General features: G+C 38.5%; 1 protein-coding gene across 1 annotated transcript in view; it reads right to left on the bottom strand.

Moving 5' to 3' along the window:
* Nucleotides 1–20240: 20240 nt before the first annotated feature.
* The window catches only part of Pdia5 (protein disulfide isomerase family A member 5), an 86586-nt gene continuing 85054 nt past the window's right edge, over nucleotides 20241–21772 (bottom strand). Inside the window, exons 16-17 of the mRNA XM_004873617.3 lie at nucleotides 20806–20940; nucleotides 20241–20468 (exon numbers count right to left, since the gene is read on the bottom strand). Coding sequence (XP_004873674.2) covers nucleotides 20388–20468; nucleotides 20806–20940 — 216 coding nt within the window. The 3' untranslated portion in view covers nucleotides 20241–20387. The remainder of the gene's footprint in view (nucleotides 20469–20805; nucleotides 20941–21772) is intronic.

Here is a 21772-nt window from a genome sequence, read left to right as displayed (position 1 = left end):
AGAAACAACTCCAGACATGCTCAGCCACCTCATCTTTGACAAAGGAGCCAACCACCATCATTGGAGGAAAGATGGCCTATTTAATAAATGGTGTTGGAAAAACTGGATTTCAACCTGCCAAAGATTAAAACTAGACCCATACCTATCACCATGCACTAAACTAAGATCAAAGTGGATTAAAGATATAAATATTAAGACAGAAACACTAAATTTGCTGGAAGATAAGTTAGGTAGAACTCTTGAAGACATTGGCATAGGAAAAGACTTCATGAACAAAACCTCTGCAGCATGGGAACCAGCAGAAAGAATCAGCAACTGGGATCTCATCTTATTAAAAAGCTTCTGCACTGCAAAAGAAACCACCAACAGAGCTAACGGACAACTTACAATATGGGAAAAAATTTTTAGCAACTGTACCTCAGACAAAGGACTACTATTCTAGAATCTATAAAGAATTTTAAAAAATTAGACCCCCCAAATTCAAAGACCCAATTCAAAAATGGGCATCTGAAATGGACAGACATTTCTCAAACAAGTAAAAGCAGCAAACAAATATATGAAGAAATGTTCAACATCACTCGTCATTCGAGAGATGCAGATGAAAACAACCCTGAGATTCCACTTCACCCCAGAAAGAATGGCTGCTATCAAGAAATCAACAAATAACAAATGCTGGCAGGGTTGTGGGGAGAAAGGAACCCTTTTCCATTGTTGGTGGGAGTGCAGACTGGTGCAACCACTGTGGAAGTCAGTATGGAGATACCTCAAAGAACTAGGACTGGAGGTCCCATTTGACCCAGCTATTCCCCTGCTGGATATCTTCCCCAAAGAATTAAAAGAATCATAACACAGTGATATATGTGCACCCATGTTCATAGTGGCATAGTTTGTAGTAGCTAAAGCTTGGAAGCAGCCCAAGTGCCCATCAACTGGAAACTGAATAAAGAAAATGTGGGGGTTTTTTATAAAATGGAGTACTACTCAGCCATAAAGAATGAAAAACTAGAGTCATTTATGCTAAATGGATGCATATCGAGGCCATACTCTTAAGTGAAATAAATAGGACACACATGTGTAAATACCGAATAGTTTCTCTGGTGTGAGAAACTGATAGTGTAAACAAGAGTTAAAATGATTAAAATGAATAATTGATAATTTGAAATAGGAAAAAAGGTCCAAAGATGAAGGAGTGAAGGGAGGGGAAGGGAAAAGGAAAAGAGGGAAAGGAAAAACTATGAGAAAAGAAAAAAAAATAGAAATGAAATCTATGTAAATAGGGAAGGGTGGAGGGGGTGAAGGGAGCACAGGTAATGGGGAAAAAAAATAAGAACCAAGATATATCATGTACAGGTACAAACACCTAATGATAAATGTAAATGAATTGTATACCTAAAATGTACCAATAAAATTAATTTTAAAATAAAATTGTGCCTAATGATGAGAATACCATTTAAACTGTAAGAATAGCCAAGTTTTAATAAAATAAAATTAGGAATAAAATAATAGCAAGTCTCATCTACTTAGAAAAAAAAAAGTCATACTTGTGTTCTGCCTCCTGCCTCACAAGTGCAAAAGGTCCCGGGTTCGATCCCTGGTACCAAAAAAATAAAATGTCATACTTATAATAATCCATGGTCAAAGGATTAAGTTATGACAGAAGTAAAAATTTTAAAAAGTGTACAATGATGAAAACACTCCATTCTAAAACTTGAATGATGTAATAAAATAGAGAGCTGGAAGAAATAACTATATCCTATGACTGCCTACATCAGAAAACAAAAAAGATGGCAAATGAATGAGAAAAATATTCAGTCCAAGAAGTTAGAAAAAGAGTAATAGGATGAGCTCAAAGAAAAAAAAGGAAAAAAAATGAAAATGAAACTAGAAATTACTGAAAATAGAAAACAATAAAAAAACAGATGAAACTAAAACAAATTATTTGAAAGCCTAATTAAAAGGGCAAAGCCCTCACACCTCTAACCAAAGCAGCAAATAGAAGAAGAGAAACTCAGGAAGAGATAAACACAGAAACAGGAAGAGAAAGCGCAAATGAACAATAGTAATCATAAAAAAGGTCATGTTACTACAAACCCAGAAGAGATTTCAAATCCTATTAGAGAGTTATATAAATGAATACCATGCCAAATACTGAAAACACAGTTGAGATGAGAAACTTTTCAGCACAATATAAATGACTAAAAGTGCCTTGAGAATGAATATAAAACCTAGACAGACCAATAACTAATAATAAAATTGAATCAGTATCAGGGCTGGGGATTTAACTAGTGGTTTCACCGCCTGTTGTGCAAGCTCAAGGACCCAAGTTCGATCCCTGGTACAAAAAAAAAAAAAAAAAATTGAATCAGTATCAAAACATGGCTCCCAAAAGGGCACCAGGTCTAGATTTAAAAACATTTTTTTTATTTTTAAGAAGTCTTAGAGGTAAAGAAAAGTTACAAAAAATGCCACTGAGAGCTTCTGCTAATCCTCACTCAGTTTTCCCTACTGTTAACAATTCATGTAACTGTAGTACAATGATTAAAACCTGCAAATTAGCATTGGAATAATAACCAAAAAGCTACAGACTTACAGAATTTTACAAGTTTTTCAACTAAGGTCCTCTTCCCATTTTGGGTATTTAGTCCAGGATCCAAAACTGTATTTAGTGATCGTATCGCCTTAGTTTCCTCCCATCTGTGACATTGCCTCACTGTTTTCTTGTTTTTTATGAAAAGTGCTGGGAACTGATTTTGTAAAATGCCTCTCATTTGTCTTTGTGATTTTTTTATGATTAAATTGAAGTTATGCATTTTTGGAAAGAATAGAATACAATGTTCTGTTGTTCTTGGTGTATCTTACACCAATGGGGAATGTGATGTCAAGATGTCTTATGACTGTTGACTAAGACTTATTACTGCTGGGGAGAGATCTGATCCTTAAAGGCTGCTTGGTGGCTGCAGGATGTGGCACTCATTGCATCGTGTTCTTTTGCTCTGGGAAGAAAGGAACATAACCTTAAGACCAAGGGACCTCTTTATTGTAATTTAAGTGCTGTGAACTAATCATATTCTTCAATTCATAGCTGATCATCATATTGGTCCATATGTAGCTCTCTTGCTTTATGTCATTTTATTTCTACCCATTCATTCTCCCTCTGCAATGTATCTGATATATGTATTGTTAAATACATGTGCATCTTTGTGAAGTATATGTTGGGTTGTAGCATGTATGTAATCTTTATTTCTTCTCCATGGGTACAAAGTCTCAAGCAAAAGTCTGGACTAGTTTCTAGGATGTTATACAGACCACTTCTTCCACAGGACCTTCACAGAATGTGCCGATAAATGGACTATGCAACTTTATTGCATTTATGTGGTTTTCTGTGCCCTTTGAAATATGATTAGCTCTCTTAAGGATCATGAACCCTTATGATACTGAGCTCATAAATAATTAAATCCAATTAACACTCCGAATCAAACTAAACCTAATTTATTTCAAACTCTGATTCTCAGTGGAGGAGGCCGCAGTTCACTACTTTTGAACTAATAATACCAGTGCCTTATTCCATCTTCCCTTCTATTATTTTTAGTAGTAAAATATAGGGGACAAAAGAAAATAAATTTTACCTGTAAAGCTTACATGAAAATATGGTATTTGCTATTTTTTAAAAACCCTTTAAAATCCAGAAAAAGTAGAGAGAATGATATAACATACTACATGCTTCCAAACTTTTGTCTTTAAAATATAATTTATGCAATGTGAAATAGTATGTGAAAAGACACTAAGATTATAAAAAGAACATTACTGTTTATATCCCTCAGCTTAAAACCTGTCAAGTATGGTTGAAGGGCACCTCCCTGACTCCATCCCCCTTCATTTATTGTTGTTGTTGTTGTTGTTTTTAAGACAGGGTTTTGCTATGTAGTTCAGGCTGGCCTTGAACTCATTATGTAGCCCAGGCTGGTCTTGAACTCATGGCAATCCTCCTGTCTCAGCCTCCAAGTGCTCTCTTTCATTTTTCACCTGCCAAAATCAATTACAGTATCTTGAATTCCATGTTTATAATTCCCATATCAGTCTTTATATTTTTACCACTCATGTGTGAACTCAAAAGAATTATATATATATATATATATATATATATATATATATATATATATATATACACATATTCTCAGTATCTTTCCGCCACTCTTTCATTTGACGTTTTGGAAATATTTTCTTGTCAATATGAACTGTTCTATTCATTCACATTCCACTGCCATCTGTTTTATTACATGATGAAAATTTATTTTTGCTATGACCAACAATGCTGCCATGAAAATTCAACACATATCTTGTGGAAATGTGAGGAAATTTCTCTAGAATATGTGACTGTTTACTGATAGACACAAAATGCAAATCATTAAAATAACTAATCTGATTTTTAGATCAACTTCAGTTATAAATGTAGGTCTAAAAAAAGAGCAAAAATCACAAATGCCCGTGAGGCTGGAGAGAAAAAGGAACCCTCCTACACTGTTGGTGGGAATGTAAACTAGTGTACCGCTGTGGAAATCAGTGTGGAGATTCCTGAAAAAACTAAAACTAGAAAGTCCATTTGATCCAGCTATTCTCCTTCTGTATATCTTCCTGAAAGAGTTAAGGTTATCATATTTCAGTGATACATGCATGCCCATGTATATAGCGGCACAATTCATAATAGCTAGTCTTCAAAGCAGCCTATAGTCCATCAACAGATGAACGGATAAAAAATGTGCTATTTATACATAATGGAATACTACTCTCTATAAAGAAGGATGAATTTGAACCACTTGTAGGAAAATAGATGCACCTTGAAAACATAATGTGTTTTTTTTTTTTGTACCGGGGATCGAACTCGGGTCCTTGTGCTTGCGCAGCAGGCGGCGAAACCACTGAGCTAAATCCCCTGCCCAACATAATGTTAAGTGAAACAAATCAGACACACAAGCTATGGTTAATCTCATATGAGGAAATCAAACTAAAGAAAGAGCAAAATAAAGGAAAGACAATGTAGTATTTATAGACAATGGAGTACTACTCTGCCATAATGAAGGTAAATTTGATTCATTTGTAGGAAAATAGTTGCACCTTGAGACCAGAAGTTTAAATGAAATAAATCAGACACACAGCTTAAATATTGCATGATTTCTCTTATATGAGAAACTCAAAGTATGAATAATTAAAGGGTAAAATAAAAGATGGATAATAGAAAACAGGGAGATAGAACTTTGGAAAAGGCAAGAAGACCAAGAGATGAAGGGAGAAGGAAGGAATGGGAGAGGCAGAGAAGGGGGTAAGAAAAACAATGAAGATGTGATATGTACATGTACCAACTCTCCACAACAAATGTGATTATTATGTACTGTAAACATGTATTAGAAATAAAAAGCAAAAATCCAGCCTAATTATTCCCTAGTTGTATAAAATCACAGCAAAATTGTTTGTAGAATATATGATATTCCTGAAAGTATAAATAAGGACCAAAAGGAATAATAGATAAAGTGAAATAGGAAGAAAAGGGGCAAAGGGGAAAGGGGTAGGGGAAAGGAAAGTAGGGAATGGAATGAATACGAGAAAATGAAAAAAAGGAAACAAAATCTCTGTAAATAGGGGGGGATGGAGGGGTTGAAGGGAGGGCAGGGGAAAGGGGAAAATAACCCCAAGAGTACGTAGAGGTGCAGGTTTCCAATGATGAATGCCATTATATTGTGTACCTAAAATGTACCAATAAAAGAATATACCGTTAAAAAAAAGAATATATGATATTCCTGCTCAGACAGATTTCATAGTGATTACAAACCTCATATTCTATTAAAGTCTGTTATTTTGTATCTCTAAACATGTTTTTTTTTTTTTTTTTTTTTGGTACTGGGGATAGAACTCAGGACCTTATGCTTTTGAGGCAGGTGTGGTGCCACTGAGCTAAATCCCCGGCCCAGACAAAGCTGTTGCTTTTTTTTTTTTGTACCAGGGATCAAACTCAGGACCTTGTGCTTGTGAGCCAGGCGGCGACACCACTGAGCTAAATCCCCTAAACATAATTTTGGAACCTGAGGTAAATTCATTAAGTTGACAATCTCAATCTAACTATTTATTTTTGTGTGAATTTTGAAAAGAAAGTAAAAGGAGCAAATTAATGATACACAGTAGCAAAACAGAAAATCTCTACCTACTGGTCTCCACACAGTTCAGAGGGAAAAAAAATCAGAGCCAGGGATTCAGAATCCCCAGGAAACCAGAAGAAAGCTTCTTTCAACATTTTCTGCAAAACTCCTATGAGTGGGGAATTGTCCTCCTTGCCCTCTTCACATACATCAAGGGACCGACCTACAGAGGTCAGGCTTTGCAGCCAGGATGTGGTCTGCCTGTGCTGGCACATAGCCTCTTGTTCATCACGGATGCCCTCTTACTACTACCACTAGTCCTAGCACCACGACTGATGAGACTCCTACAGCTAACCCTCATTTATTGAGTTTGTCCTCTGCTATTCATGCATGTACTCTGCCTGCATCCAAACTTTCCAAGTTAATGCTCAGAACAACCCAGCATGGAGAAATCATCATGATGTTCTTTGCGCAGAAGAAGAAACTAAGGCACAAAGAGGTCAGATGACTTGCCCAAGGTGCCACAATTAATAGTTCAGAGCAGCCTGGAGCGAGGATTGTGACCCAGATCTGTCTGTTCCCAGATCTATCTGACCCCAGATTGGTCTACTCCAGAGCTTACTTAAGTACATAGCAGCTTTGCCTCCCTGGCTCTAGCTCTCTGATAACACCTAACAGTAATTATCGATACTCTTTATCAGACAATGACTTTTATGAACACTGGTTAGCACTAAAATACAAGAGAAGATGAAAATCATCTGTCATTCCTCTATTGGGATGTAATTACTATTGATTTATTGGTGTATTTTCTTCAAGCCTTTTTTGTTTTACACACTTGGGTCAAAATAGAGGTGTCATTCTTGTTCTAAAAACTGGTTTATTGAAAAACAATTCACATATAATTTGCCTACTTAAAGAAGCATATGATTTCAATGATTTTTAATAGCTTGCAGAGTTTTACAGCCATCACTGCAATCTAATTGTAGACTGTTAGGCTGGAGGTGTAGCTCAGTGAGGTAGAGCACATGCTTAGCACATAGAAAACACTGCATGCCAGGGACCCTGGGTTCAATTCCGTGTCCCACCCCCTGCCCCAAATAAACCACAACAAAGCTGAACAACTTTGAAATACTTTTGTGATTCCAAAAGGAAGCCTCATAAACATACCTCACTCTCATACCCTCCAGCTCTGGGAAACCACTAATCTAATCTTTTGTCTCTATAGATTTGCTTGTTTTGGACAGTTTATACTAGCAGAATCATGTATGTGGTCTTTTGTGATCAGCTTCTTAAACTCAGCATGTTCTCAGAGTTCACCTGTGATGTAGCATATGTCAGGTATATATAGCACACTTTTTCATCCATTCATCTGTTGATGGGCGTGGGTTGTTTTCATTTTTTGGCTGTTTTACATAAGGCTGAGATGAACACTCATGTGTAAGTATCTGAGTGGCCGTCTGTTTTCATTGCTCTTATGAATGCAGTTATTGGCTCATATGGTAACTCTATGTTTAACTTTTTGAGGACGTTCTGAACTGTTTTCTAAAGCAGTTGCACCATTTTTAGATTTCCACCAGCAGTGTGTGAATTCTGATTTTCCTTTGTCCTCATCAACATGACTTGCTGTCTTTTTGATTTAGCCATCCTAGTGGGTATAAGGTGCTATCTCACTGTGGTTCTGAGTTACTTTTCCCTAATAACTAATGATACTGAGTATCTTTTCACAGGCTTGTTGGCCATTTGTATATCTTCTTTGAAGAAATATTTTAATAGTTGTTCCATTTTTTTATTCATTAAGTTTATTGGTACATTTTGGGTATACATCATAATCACATTCATCATGGGGAATTTGTACCTTTACATGATATATCTTGGTTATTGTTTTTTTCCCCATTCCCCTGCCCTCCCTTCCACCCCCTCACCCCTCCCTAAAATAGGTGGTCCAATTTTTAAAACTGAACTTCTTATTATTGAGTTGTAAGAGGGTTTTGGGGATATATTCTAGATATAAATTCTTATCAGATATTTGATTTGCAAACATTTTCTCCCATTCTGTCAACTATCTTTTTCATTTTCTTGATGGTGAAACACAAAATGCTTTATTTTTTTTATTTTCAGTGGTTTTTTTGGGGGGGGGGTACTGGGAATCGAACTCTGGTCCTTGCGCTTTCGAGGTAGGCGCCAGAACCACTGAGCTTAATCCCCGGCCCCTGTTTGTTTTTGTTTCGGAGTGCTAGGCATTGAACCCAGGGCCTCCCACATGGTAAGAAAGACTCCGCCACTGAGCTACATCCTAGCCCTGTTGTTCTTTTCATTTTTTGCCACTGAAGACCTAACACAGGCATGCTCTATCACTGAGTTACATCCCCAGTCTTCTTTTTCAAATTTTTTAACAGGGTCTTGCTAAGTTTTCCAGGTTATCCTTGAACTTGAGATTCTCCTGCCTCAACTTCCTAAGTAGCTGGAATTACAGGTGTAGGGTTTTAATTTTGATATACTCCAATTTATTTAGTTTTTCTTTTCTTGCAAGTGCTTTTTGTGTTATATATCTAAGAAGGCCAAGCCTTATTTTTAATAAAAAATATTTTAAAACAAAAATCAGGATCACATTAGATAAAACAGTTAGTATTCAAATATTTTACATCATATTTCATCATGAACATTTTCACCTGTAGTGTACCTAAAAATTTCCCTAAAATTTTTGTTAAAAAGCTAAATTTTTGTTATTAGCTTTATCAAGCTTTCAGAGATTTAGTGGCACCAGAGAAGAACTGGAGAAGCATTGCAGGCAAACAAAAAAAAAACCCAAACAAGAAAATTAAAAAATTTGATTTCATTCCATTTTAAATAATATAATCACATCACAAAAATGTAGAAAGTAGAACAAAGGAACAAAAGTTCCTAAACATTTTGTGTTTCAATAGCATTTTAAAGTGACACATACATTTTGGAAAGTAATCTGTCAAGATACGTGGGGAGGCACATAAAGGTTGTAACTCTCAATTTGGCAATTCCAGCTGTAGGAATATATCCTAAGGAAATAATCCCAAACATGGAAAGCAAGAAAATATTCATCCATGCATTATTAATAATAGAAAAAAAAGGAAAGGGGAGAGGAGCCTGAAAAATATCTGAACATCTAATAAAAGAATATGTAAATTGCGATACATTTATTTTGTATATTCTGCAGTGGTAAAAATGATAGTTATGAAAACTAGGGGGAAACAAGGAAGAAATCTTATAGTGAGTTAAATTTTCACAGCAGAATGTAAATTTGAATATACCGTATGATTGCAATTTTCAAAGACACGCTTTTAAAAAAATAACAGAAGAAAATACATGAAAAAGATATTAGGCTGTTAAGGCGATGAGTCTAAGAGACAAAAGTTTAGGAAATATTAGAAATGCTATTGGTGAGGATTGATGATGATGTTTTGCATACGTTCTTTAAAAAATACTTTGCTAATTTGAATGGGGAAAAGGGATTCCTTATTGTTTTAATTTTTATTTCATTTTATTACTACTTAGATTATACTCAAGTTAAATATCTCTTTTTTAGGTAGGACTTTTGAGTTTTATTTTATTTCCTTTTATGTTTGCTATTAATTCAAGGAACAGACAGACCTGTCATATATTAAATGTGCAGCTATCTATAGATATATAAATATAAATACTAAAATATTTACTTCTATTTATTCATGAGATCCATTACTTTTATGTTTTATTTCAATGGGAAATTTATAATTATAACTTTGTCATTTAGATATAACTTCAATAAATTTCTTCCAAGCCTGCCAAATCAGGGTCTACAAATTGGTGAGTTTTTGTTTGTTTGTTTGTTTTGGTACCGGGGATGGAACTTGGGACCATACCCTTAACAAGGCAGGTACCAGAACCACTGAGCTAAATCCCCAGCCCCCTGTTAATGAGTTTTTTTTCCATTTCGAGGCAGAAGAAGGGCAAGTGAGGTGAAATGATAGATTAATGAAAAACATATTCATGTAAGACAAGGTATTATTATGCCTTGATATTGTTCATATTAAATGTTATAGCCAAGTTCCCATCATTTGGTAGACATCTTTTAGTAGGCAATTATTTTAAATATAGCCTATTATTTAATTATCTTTAATTAAAAGCATTTTCATACATCAATGTATATTCTAGTGAAAAGCGACTTTGAATTTCTTCCATTTTATAACCACACAGTGTCTAGCTCTCTTTTTAAATTAATTTTATATGTAGGCAATAAGTCCCAGAGTTCCTCTAGATAAGCTATGAATTTTAAAACTAACTCACATTTTATTTTATTGTGCTACAAAAATAAATGTTAAAGAACTTTTAACTAAGTGTCTTTTGCCTCCACTAAGTACTTTTCCTTTATCTGATTATTCACATGCTGCTTTCAATGAATACTAACTACTGCTATTTGGCATTCTATTTCATAATGAGAAGGTGGATTCGCCACATCCTAATTATCATTATTATTCCATTACCAGGTAGTCCGCAGAGACCACAAGAATATGTCCTGTTATTCGCAGTAAGAGTCAATCATCACCACATGGACTTAATGCACAATTAAGTCAAGTCATGAATATCCTGATCAGTCACCTCACTTGAAAAACTAGAGTTAAGAAGGCATTTGGAGCAATTTCAGAATATACAATGGACCCTCAAGTTTTGACTGGCCTGACATATGAATAACTTGGGTTAATTAGGTTAATGGAAGGTTCATCTGCCTCTTGTTATCTATAGCGTGTACCCAGATAAACATCCAGATCTCAGGTGTATTGGCTTACAACCAACTTGAGTTACAACCAGCCCTCGGGAACCAGTTGAGTTCGTAAGGGTCCACTATAATTTTTCTTCACTCCTTATAAAAAGTTTACAATCTGACATTCACTTATCTCCTACTCAATTTGGACTCCCCCCTTATACAGTATTCTCATTAATTTATTATTCTAGAACTGATTTAGGAAGTTCAAAGGTGGGCACATATTTCAATCAAAGTGAAGAAAAAGTCCGCTATACTCAAATTCTGCTTGCCTTCTCCTCCATTACATTCATCCATCCTGCGGTTGGTCCCTTCTTCCCCTATTACTATCTCAAGCTAATCTCATCAGGGCCCCCATTCCTTCCTTACTCTCCCTTCCCAGTGTCCTTCTCATTTCCCTTCTGAATGACACCACATGGCCAGTCACATCTCTAGTTTAATGGAGTCTCATTTTTCTCAACCCTACATTTTTTGATAGTAACATTTGGTATCTTTATTTTCATGCATTATCAAAGTAATTCATGCCCATTATAAAATCTGCAAAAACATAAGAAAGTAGGAAGTAACGGAAACCCTGTTATCCCAACTTGCAGAGGTCACCACTATCAAATTATTGTTGCATTGCCTTCACATAGTTTTTTAATTTAAATCTTGAACAAATCAGGATCATAGTAAATATTTTGTATCTAGCTTTTTCACTTTACATTTGTCATGAGCATTTCACCTCCAATTTAAATAAACAAATTAAGCATATCATTAAAAAATTGGACTATCTAGAAAATCAGGATGATATAATTCACCTATAATCTTTTAATATTTTGACCTATTTTTGCTCTCTTTCCCCCATAGGCATATTACTCTGTGTGTGTGTGTGTGTGTGTGTGTGTGTGTGTGCACACGCACATGCGTGCTGGTGATCCAACCCGGGGCCTAGCAAATACTAGGCAAGCATTCTACTACCAAGCCCTATCCCTGCATATTACTTTTTAAAAACAAAAACTAGATCATTCTCTACATATATTTTATAAATTATGAAATTCTGCATGAAAATTTCCAACATTCACTCAACACTCACTAAGTTCAGGTAGCTGTATATCCTTGGGTCCCACATTCATGGATTCAACCAACCAAAGATCAAAAATAACTTTTAAAAATCATGTCTGTAGTGAACATGTGTAGACCTTCTTCTTGCCATTATTCCTTAAATAATACACTCTAACAACTATTTACATCACATTAGGTATTATAAGTAAGCTTAGAGATGATTTAAAGTATATGCAAGTTATACAAATAGTAAGCCATTTTATAGAAAGGATTTGAACCTCTGCAGATTGTAGCATTTGTCTTGTGTGGGAAGAGGGTAGCTCCCAAACTGATTCCATGAGGGAACTGAGGGAGCAAAGTGCTTCCCATGTTCTGGGTTTGGGTGCAGAAGGCGAACTAGTTAGAAAATGTCATTGATCTGGAAAGTTTGAATTCGGGTGAAGAAGACAATAGGCAAAGAGATAAAATAGATGTGATGTCCTTGGGATAACTGCTGTGGAATACTAGAAAGCAGGTCAGGGCTGGAGGCTAATGCAGAAGGCACTTGCTCCTTCCTACAGGGTGGTCAGAGGGAAAGGACAGAGCTGAGCAGCTCCGAAATAAAAATAAATCTGAAGAAAAATACTGTTATGTTTCTTTTGTGTTATTTGTGGTATGTTATTTGTGTTGAATTTGTGAACTCTTTTTATTCTAAATTATATTGGCTTTTGTCTCTAATTTTGTTTTTGCTTTTTTTTGGTACTGGGGATCTAACTCAGGTCCTTGCACTTGTGCAGCAGGCGGTGAAACCACTGAGCTAAATCCCTGGCCCTGTATTATTTTTCTTAAAGCTCCCTAAAAATTGTATTCCTGTGGTTCTCAGGTTTGTTTGGGGTTTTTTTTGTAGAATTGGAGATTGAACCCAGGACCTTTGCACTGAGCTATCTCCCCAGCTCTTTTTATTTTTCTTTATTTTGAGGCAGTCTTGCTAAATTGCTCAGTTGTAAGGTTGTCTGGGCTTGGCTTGAAATTTTGATCCTCCTACCTTGGCCTCCCAGAATGCTGAGATTACAGGCATGCACCAGTATGTCTGGCAAAGGAGATGTCAATTTTAAGGTAAGAATGGCGTTGGGTAGCAGTTCTTTGGTGGTCACTGCTGCAGACCAGAAGCCCAACCTTGCAATGGAAAAGTCCAGAAGCAGATTCACACTACAGAACTCTGGGCAGGTTGGGGATTCGGAGGCCCCAGGTACATCTGAAATTGAGGCTGAAAATAAGGAGAGGGGTTGAATATGTGTGTAAGGAAATGTTATATCCTCAATTCTGGCTGCTACCTCCTGTTGGTGAATACTTACCCTCCCCATTCCCACCTGGGCTGATGAAGCTTGGTTCACTCAGAACTTGGTTCTTTCTATGAACTATCATTATCAGTAATTTCCCTTCTTCAGACACCTCTTCTGTTTTCCAACAAGCTGGAGACTTCTGAAAATGAAATGTCTGCCTGCATTCAGATAAGCCCCTCTGTTCTTTCATGTTAGTTTGTTTCTTGAGTTAAAGAATTTTGAAACCCAGACCATGTGTGCAGAAAGTGGATGATTGGAAGGCAGTCAGGAGATGACAGAAATGAGTCTGAGTCCTGCGGAGGCCTTAACATCCTGCTAGAGGAGACATCTGTTGCAAAGACTCCCAGCATTGGTGATAGGCCAACACCCAGTGATTGAGCAGCATTTGAAACATTATATTCTTCATGTGCTGCTTGTTCTGTGGTCCAGACATATAGACAGTGGAGTTTTTGTCACTTGTTTTGCTAACTTTAAATCTTACAACCAAGATCTGTGTAGACACACGGACCCTGTATTGCACTGATAATGTGAATGGCTGTACACAAATGGCTTCCTATTGAATGTTTCTTAGAAACAGTTTTCAGGAGAGTTAAAAGTAGTAATACATTATAAGAAAATTTTTATTAGTACATGTTTGCAGTACATAATGATCACATTCATCATGGGGAATTTGTACATGCACATAACACATCTTAATTATTTTTGGAGGTCCTCTTTCCCTCCCCTCCCTCCAACCCTTCTTCCCCTTCCCATTTGTAAAAGCTCTATTTCCATTTTCCCCCTTCAATTCTTTTTCCTTTAAATCCCTTTTCCCTTCTTCCCATTATTAGGGAATAGTGAAAGAAAGAGAAAAGAGAAAGAAAGAGAAAGAGAAAGAAGTCTGTGATGTTCAATACAGATGCAGCCATCACAGGTCTGATGAGGTTATGATTTGCTGTTGGTTGAATGTGAGACAGTCATCCCAGAAGGAAGGAAGGACATATCACCTCTTCAGTACTGCTGGTCATAGGAAAGAGGCACTCCAATCAAGTTGGGGGAAGGGCATGGCTCTGCCAATCACCACCTCGGTGACACTGGACAAGTTACCTAGCCTCCTGAGCTTCAACTCTTCTCAGCCTCATGGGGCTGGGTAAGCATTTAATGAAGTGGGATTAAAGACTATATGGGTTAAGACTTATTCTTCCACATGTTATTAGATTGACTCACTAGAGAAATGTGGTCGATGGAGTATATCCAGACCAGCACAAAACATTTGATGTTGTCTTTCATTATGGCCCCAAGGGGAGGCTGGGAGAAGAGTTGGGTGCTGGGATAATTAGGTGGGCTAGGACTTGGTCAATGACTGTCTGAGCTGTGGAACTGGTGGGTTGATGGAAATTTTCTACTGGGCTGCTACAGGATTCTAGGTTAAGCTCTACCTTTTACAATATTTTAATTCTTATCACATTTCTAAGTGACATTAAGTTACGGGGGAAAATTTGGCAGAAACAGAAACAGCATCTAAAACATCTTAGCAGGCTAAAAAAAAAAAAAACTAGATGAGTTTTCAAGATGAAATGTAACTGGAATGTCTGTCTTACAATTCTACCAAAAATAAATTTTAGAGCTAGGTGTGGTGGTGCATGTCTGTAATCCCAGCACTCTGGGACACTGAGGCCAAGACAGGAAGATTGCAAGTTTGATTTCAGTCTGGGCAGATTAGTAGCTTAATGAAATCCTGTCTCAAGATAAAAAATAAAAAAGAACTGGGGCAGTGGTGGTGAACCCTTGCATGAGTGCCACAGCAGGCACACCAAACCCTCTCTGTCAGTGGGTGAGCCAAGTTGCTCCAGCATTGCCCCAGCAGCTGAGCATTGGATAACAGTATATATAGGGGCAGTGTTAGCACTTTGCAATAAATAAGTGGGTTTCGGGTAGCAGTTTGGGCACTCGGTCTCTAAAAGGTTTGCCATCACTGGACTAGGGGCTATAGCGCAGTCCAAAGCCCTAAATTCAATCCCCAGTACCACCCCTCCAAATGCTAAAATCTTTAAAAATTATAATCCTTAGAATTAGTAAGAGTTTATAATTTTATACATTCTTATAAAAAGGTAAATATTGCATGGAAAATTAACAAAAATATCACAGGCCTTAAAAAATAAGCATATTCTTTGACCCAGGAAATCACCTCTGAAAACATGTAAAATAACACAATCAGGTATGTCCACTTCAGTATTATTTATATTAGAGAATAACTATAAATAACACCCAATGATAGGGATTTGTAATTAAGTGATAGGATTAATATAGGCTGAGGTAATCTACAGCAATGGTTCTCAGATGGGGGTGAGCTTTTCCTCCAAGAGATGTGACAAAATCTGGAAACAGTTTTGATCATCACAACCTGCATCTGAGGGGGCAGGAGCTACTGGCATCCAGAGATGGTGCCAAACAACCTTCAATGCACAAGAAATCCCCCAGCAACAAAGAATTACCTGACGCAAAATGTCAGTAGCACCTAGTTAAGAAATTCTGCTAATTTTGTTCAGAAAGAATATCTAATGATATTCTTAAAAATACTCAATAGTCTGTAAATTTTTAAGAGGCTATAAATTGGTAAGCTTTCATTTTGTGTGCATGTGAAAAAATATTCAATAGTTATTGATCAGAGTTAGTGATTTAAGATCAGAGTTAGTGATTTAAATTTTCTTCAGTATGCTTTTCTGCACTTTTTAAGGTATCTTATAATAATACATGTATTACCTTGAAAATCAGTGAAGAAAAACATTGCATGAAAACGAACTATCAAGGATTGTTGAGCAGTGTGAAGAAGTATTGGTGGACAGTGAGCATACAGTCTTGGATGAAATTAACTGATATATAAGATCTGGAATGAAGGGGTCATGGTCCTCTCTCCCCTACTCGGGGCAGATCTGACCTGGATACCTGTGTTCAGGGACCCACATTTTATCAGGAATGGAGGAGTTGCATACAGTTATATCCATGGGGGATATATAACTAAGACTCCCAGTGGATGCCCCAAATCCACATGATATATAAATATATTTCTATACATAGTACATATGATAAAAGTTTAATTAATAAATTAGGCACAGTAAGAGATGAACAATAGTAAAATAATTATAAATATTTACTGTAATAAGTTATGTGAATGTAGTCTGTGACTCTGAAAATATCACTGTACTGTATTTGTCCTTCCTGTGATGATGTGAAATGATACAATGTCTCTGTGAAGCCAGTGAATGATGTAGGCACTGTGACATAGCATTAGGCTACTATATAACACAAGCTACTTGAACCCAAGCATGCAATACTGCAACAGTGGATCTGATACCCAAGACTGCTATTAAGTTATTAACAGGTGAGTAGCAGACACATGTGGATACCCTGAAGAGAGGACTCAGTCCTGGGTGGGATAGAGCTGGAAAGCAAGAGATTTTATAACTCCATTCAGAAGAGTATGAACTTTAAAACTTAAGAATTATTTGTTTCTGGAATTTTCCATTTAATGTTTTCAGACCACAGCAGATTTTAGATAAGTGAAATCTTGAAAATGAATTAAGGGTGGGGTGATAAGGAAGAACATGGTATTTACCCTCTGCCTGCTGTTCAGAGAAAGGGGTATGTTTCTATATTAATGCTTTTATAGAAATCATGATCTCAGCCTGATTCAGCAAATGAGAGTTCTCTTTAGGTAACCTCAGATGACTCTTTGAATGAATGCCCGGCCTTTCAAAGTTTCTCTCCTCCCTCACCACAAGGTGTGGACAAAGGGTCACTTTGTTCCCATGATGGCTGGGAGAAGATCTAGATCTCCTCCAGCAGAACCTGGTTCTCTCTGGCCAACCTTACACCTGGAATGGTGGGGCTGAAGGCCACTAGTCCTCTTCTGGACAGTGTCACCACTGCTGAAGCCTGGGGTTTTCCTATGTTCCCAATAAGATACCACCTTACTCCTGCTTGTGCTGTGGGCCTGTGATTTCCCTGAGGTTACACCCTCTGGCAAAGTCTTGGGCCAGACTCTCAGGTCAACCTGGGCATCCCTCTCCAGGGGCCTGGAGAATCTTGTGTGCTGGCCACACAGGAAGCGGGGCTGTCGTCCTCCTAAAATGAATTGCTAAGTTGTTTATGTATGGCATTCTCTTATTTTCCATGTTTAATTATTGGGCAGGGGGGAGCATTTTTTGTTTTGATGAAATTTCAAACTTATAAAAAGTTGCATATATCCTTTGCTCAGATTCACCACTTGTTTACATTTTGCCTCTTCTTTTTCTGCCTGTCTGCATTGTACATATGTACACACATATATATTCTGAATCACTTGAGAATTTTTATATGTAGGGTTAATGTAACTCCTATACAAATCCCAGAAAAAATTCTGATAATTAAGATTATTCCAAAATTTAGACAGAAATCCACAGAAACTAGAGTTACTAAAACAATTTTGAAAAAGAAAACTAGTGGGAGAAATCAGCCTACCTAGTTATTAGACTTATTTTGTATAGTGAATAATTAAGATTGTGTGGTATTGGTGATGGGACAGACACATAGATCAATGGAATAAGATTAGAAAACTCAGAAACAGACTCATATAAGTTTAACCAAGTACTTTTTTTTTTTTTGTATCGGGGATCGAACTCAGGACCTTGCACTTGCAAGGCAGGCTGTGGAACCACTGAGCTAAATCCCCGGCCCAACCAATTGCTTTTTGACAAAGGTGCAAAATCAGTAGTCTTTTCAACAAATGGTGCTGGAAGTGAACCCTGATCTAAGTCTTGTACCTTATATAAGAATTAACTCAAAATAGATTACAGATTTAAATTTAAAACTTTAGAAAAAAGGAGGAAATTTTTGCTATGTTGGCCTTGGTTGTAAGTTCAGACATGGCACTAAAAGTATGATTTATGAAAAAAAAGGCTACATTGGATCTCATTAAAGTTTAAACATTTTCCTTTGCAAAAGACCTGGTGAAAAGCAAAAAGGTGAGATTGAGAGGAAATATTTGCAAATCACATATTTGACAAAGGACTGTATCCATAATATATAAAGAACATAAAATGCAACAGTAAAACCCTGAACAATCCAATCAGAAAATGGGCAGAAGATAGGAGGTGACAATTCACTGGAAAGAATATGCACATGGAAAATGAGCACATGAAAAAAATTTAACATCACTAGGGAAATGTAAATGAAGACCATGATGCACTATTACTACATACCTATTAGAAGAGCTAAAATTTTTTTTAAAAGGTGCCAATACCAACTGCTGGTGAGGATGCAGAGAAACTATCTCATACATGGCTGGTGAAAATGTAGATGTACTGACTCGCTCTACATGGAGCTCCAGGTGAATGTGGTGTATTAGGTGGAGGGGAAGGGGAAGGATGGAGGCTCTGTCTGCAGAAGCAGCTCCCAGGGAAGGGATGAACTTGCTCAGATCATGCCCAAAGTCAAGGCAAACCTATGACAACCTGATGAAGGCCTCATCATGAATAAATCCCACAAATAGAGGTGTAAAGAGGTTGCCATTTTATGGTGCTTTCAGGTTCTCACACAGAAGCTAGGCCAGAAAAATCTGAACTTGGAGACTGTTTAATGGACAGAGAGGGAGCCCAGCACCTTGATGGTCAGCACTGGGGCTCCTCAGCCAGGAAGTGGCCTGTTGGGTGTGATTTTAGTAGGACAGTAAAAACAAACAAAACAAGTAACTTTAAAAAGCCACAAGCAAACAAGTTTCTCCCAGACATACTCCAAATATCCATGAAGGACACCCATGAGCACATTTGTACATGCTCTCAGGAGGGGCTTGCAGGAATGGGTACACAGCACCAAATCAGGATTAAATGCGTCCTTGTATGACAGCACACGGTCCCCAGTGGGAGCTCAGTAAGTGTATTTTAATGATGTTTAAGTGGACGCTTCTTTCTTTCAGACTCACCCCTTCACGGGAAGTACAGGTGACACTGCCAAAGAAGTGGGTGCTTTGGGGAAAAGGGAAACAGGCTGACGTGGCAGGGGAGAAGCTGGGAAGTTGGAGAATTGCACAGAACAAGGGCTTTCATAACCTGGATTTCACTCAGTGGAGCTGAGCATAGTGGCCCCATACTCAGCAGAGCCCCGAGAAACCCTGAGGCTCTGTGTAGCTCTGTCCTCCTTTCAGCAGATCCTGAAGCAGAAATGATGGAGGTTGGGTCCAGCAGAGGAGGGCTGTGCTTGTAGGCTATCCCCAGCAAGGTCACTGAGCACTGCAGTATACAGAGGCCACTTTGAATCCAAACCTAGGACCACTACTTAGACTCAAGGCAGAACACCCAGAGTGAGGCTGTTTCACTGCCCATAGAGGTGTGCCACTGTGTGGACAAAGGAGCTAGGGCTCTGCCTGCTGGACATAGGTCTGGGGGAGTCAAACAGGGCTGCCAATCATGGGAGGAGTAGTGGGACAGGGGGTCAGGAAAGAGATGTCCACAGGCAGGAGGCAGAGTGAGTTGTTCAACCATGGAGAACGCGGGGTGGAGGGCTGAGACTGCTGGCCCAGGATGGACCACTGCACTTGGCCCTAAATGGCCACTTGATTGCCTTTAGTGGAGGAGGAGGGAAGAAATGGAGATAGGAGATGGAAATAGTTGGAGAAAGAGATATGTGCAAATGAGCTCCAGGAAAACTCACCACAACCAAAACTGCAATGATCCAGAAGCTAGCGCCTAGGTACTGGCTGCTTTAGCACCCCAAGAACCTGGTCACCTAATGCCTCCTCAGTATAAAGCCTTTCCCCAACAGGGTATTTTGTGGTCCAGTTCTACTTTCCAATGGTTGACAGATGCCAGGGTTCCAGGTCCCCCGTAGTACTCTTGGTACAGATGTGATAGTGAAGTGTGGCTTTCCACTTCCCAGAGGATGTGAAATGCTGGAGACACGGTTCTCCATCTCTGCATAAGCCTGAGCACGGGCTCCAAGAGAATAAACCACTCCACCAAATAAATGGTTCGATTTTATTTCAAAATTGTACAAAAGGCCAGAAGCGGCTATAAAAAACTTTGTCTTCAGAACATGTGGAAATTCAGAAAGAACAACAAAACAGGTATCATTCACAGTGTAATGGGAAAGCTTTCTCTGAGGCAGAAATTACAATTCCTCCTTCCTTTTCCCTAGTTTCTCTAGGTCTCCCTCCCGGAGGGTTCGAATAAAATTGGTAAATGCCAATTCCTGTAGGGAAGGGGAGGCAGGAGAGAAAAGAGAGACTTAAACCCCTGAGCCCAAGTGCACACTACCTCCTTGCCCCTTTCCAGCGACCCCCAAGAGCTCAGAGAGTGGGCAGAGTGACAGAGTGGGTCTACTTGGCTTCCAAGGCCAGCCCTGGGTAGCAGGCAATGAAACTCCACAGCCCAGAATCTACCCTGGCTCTGGGACAGGTCCAGGGCCTATGTCTTGTCAGTGTGGAGCGTCAAAGCTGAATGCTGAGATTCCTGGGGGCCTTGCTTTGCTGCCTGTTTCCGGTCCCCATCAGCACGAAGGGATCCAGGCAGATGCCTCCCCAACTCACCGTCCGGTCGCCGTCGTACTTCTCAGCAAACTTTCCGTAGTGGTAGTAGTGGAAAGTGGGGTAGGCCTTCACGGATTCCTGCTGACACAGGTCCTGGTTCCCATCTTTGACACAGTCCACGGCTCCACAGGCAATCTAGGGGTGAAGCGGGGAGAGTCAACTCTGGTGTCTCCATCAGGATGTTGCCAGGGAGCGGGCGGGGGGGCGGCAGTAGTGGACCAAGGTGACCAGTAAGAGCTCTGAAGTTTCCCAAGTACAAATCTTGGTTGCTTGTCCCTTAAGACTTAAAAAAAAAAATTGATCATTTCCTTAACCATAAGATGGGTATTATGATAAAACCTGAGTTATCAGTTCATTATGAAGAAGGAGACAAATGAGGCCGGGGAGCATAGGACCTGGGAGGGGATTACTAAATGTCAGCTGCTGTGATGGTCACTTCTACTGACCCCACACCCTGCTCTGTCTCTGCTAGGAGTTCAGGGCCTGGGCAGAAAGCTGAGCAATGAGACAACCCGAAGGTGGTGTGATGTGAGCTATGACTGAGGCAGCCCAGATCCCAGTGGGACAAAGCGCTCTGCACTATTCGCCATTGGCCTGAGGCCGGATGAAGAGCAGAAAGCTGGGATGGGGTACAGGCTGGAAACAGGGAAGGAATTTAGCATTTCTAAGTCGATTATATTTTTAGCCAGAAAGAGGTTGTGAAGTTGCCCATGGCCTCTCTTTGCTCATCTATCAAATTCCTTGTGCTGGGCAGATTTTCCTTATGATTTGTTGTTCTTTCAAGATAAGTGGGAATAAATGAGATACACGGGACTTTTTTTTCTTTTGAAGGCCACAAACTAGAGGAGTCAATTAATAGCAAGACACAATACAGAAGTGTCTCGGAAGAGGGGAAGAGCGGGTTTAGATGGGAAAGAAGTCTTGTCATCAGGCAACCTTTACTGAAGCCTGCCATATGCCACCCTGT

Source organism: Heterocephalus glaber, unplaced genomic scaffold (genome assembly GCF_053883595.1).
Source record: "Heterocephalus glaber isolate CG9 unplaced genomic scaffold, H.glaber_assembly_v1.0 deba00000122, whole genome shotgun sequence".
Taxonomy (NCBI): domain Eukaryota; kingdom Metazoa; phylum Chordata; class Mammalia; order Rodentia; family Bathyergidae; genus Heterocephalus; species Heterocephalus glaber.
This window is presented reverse-complemented; position numbering and strand designations above follow the sequence as displayed.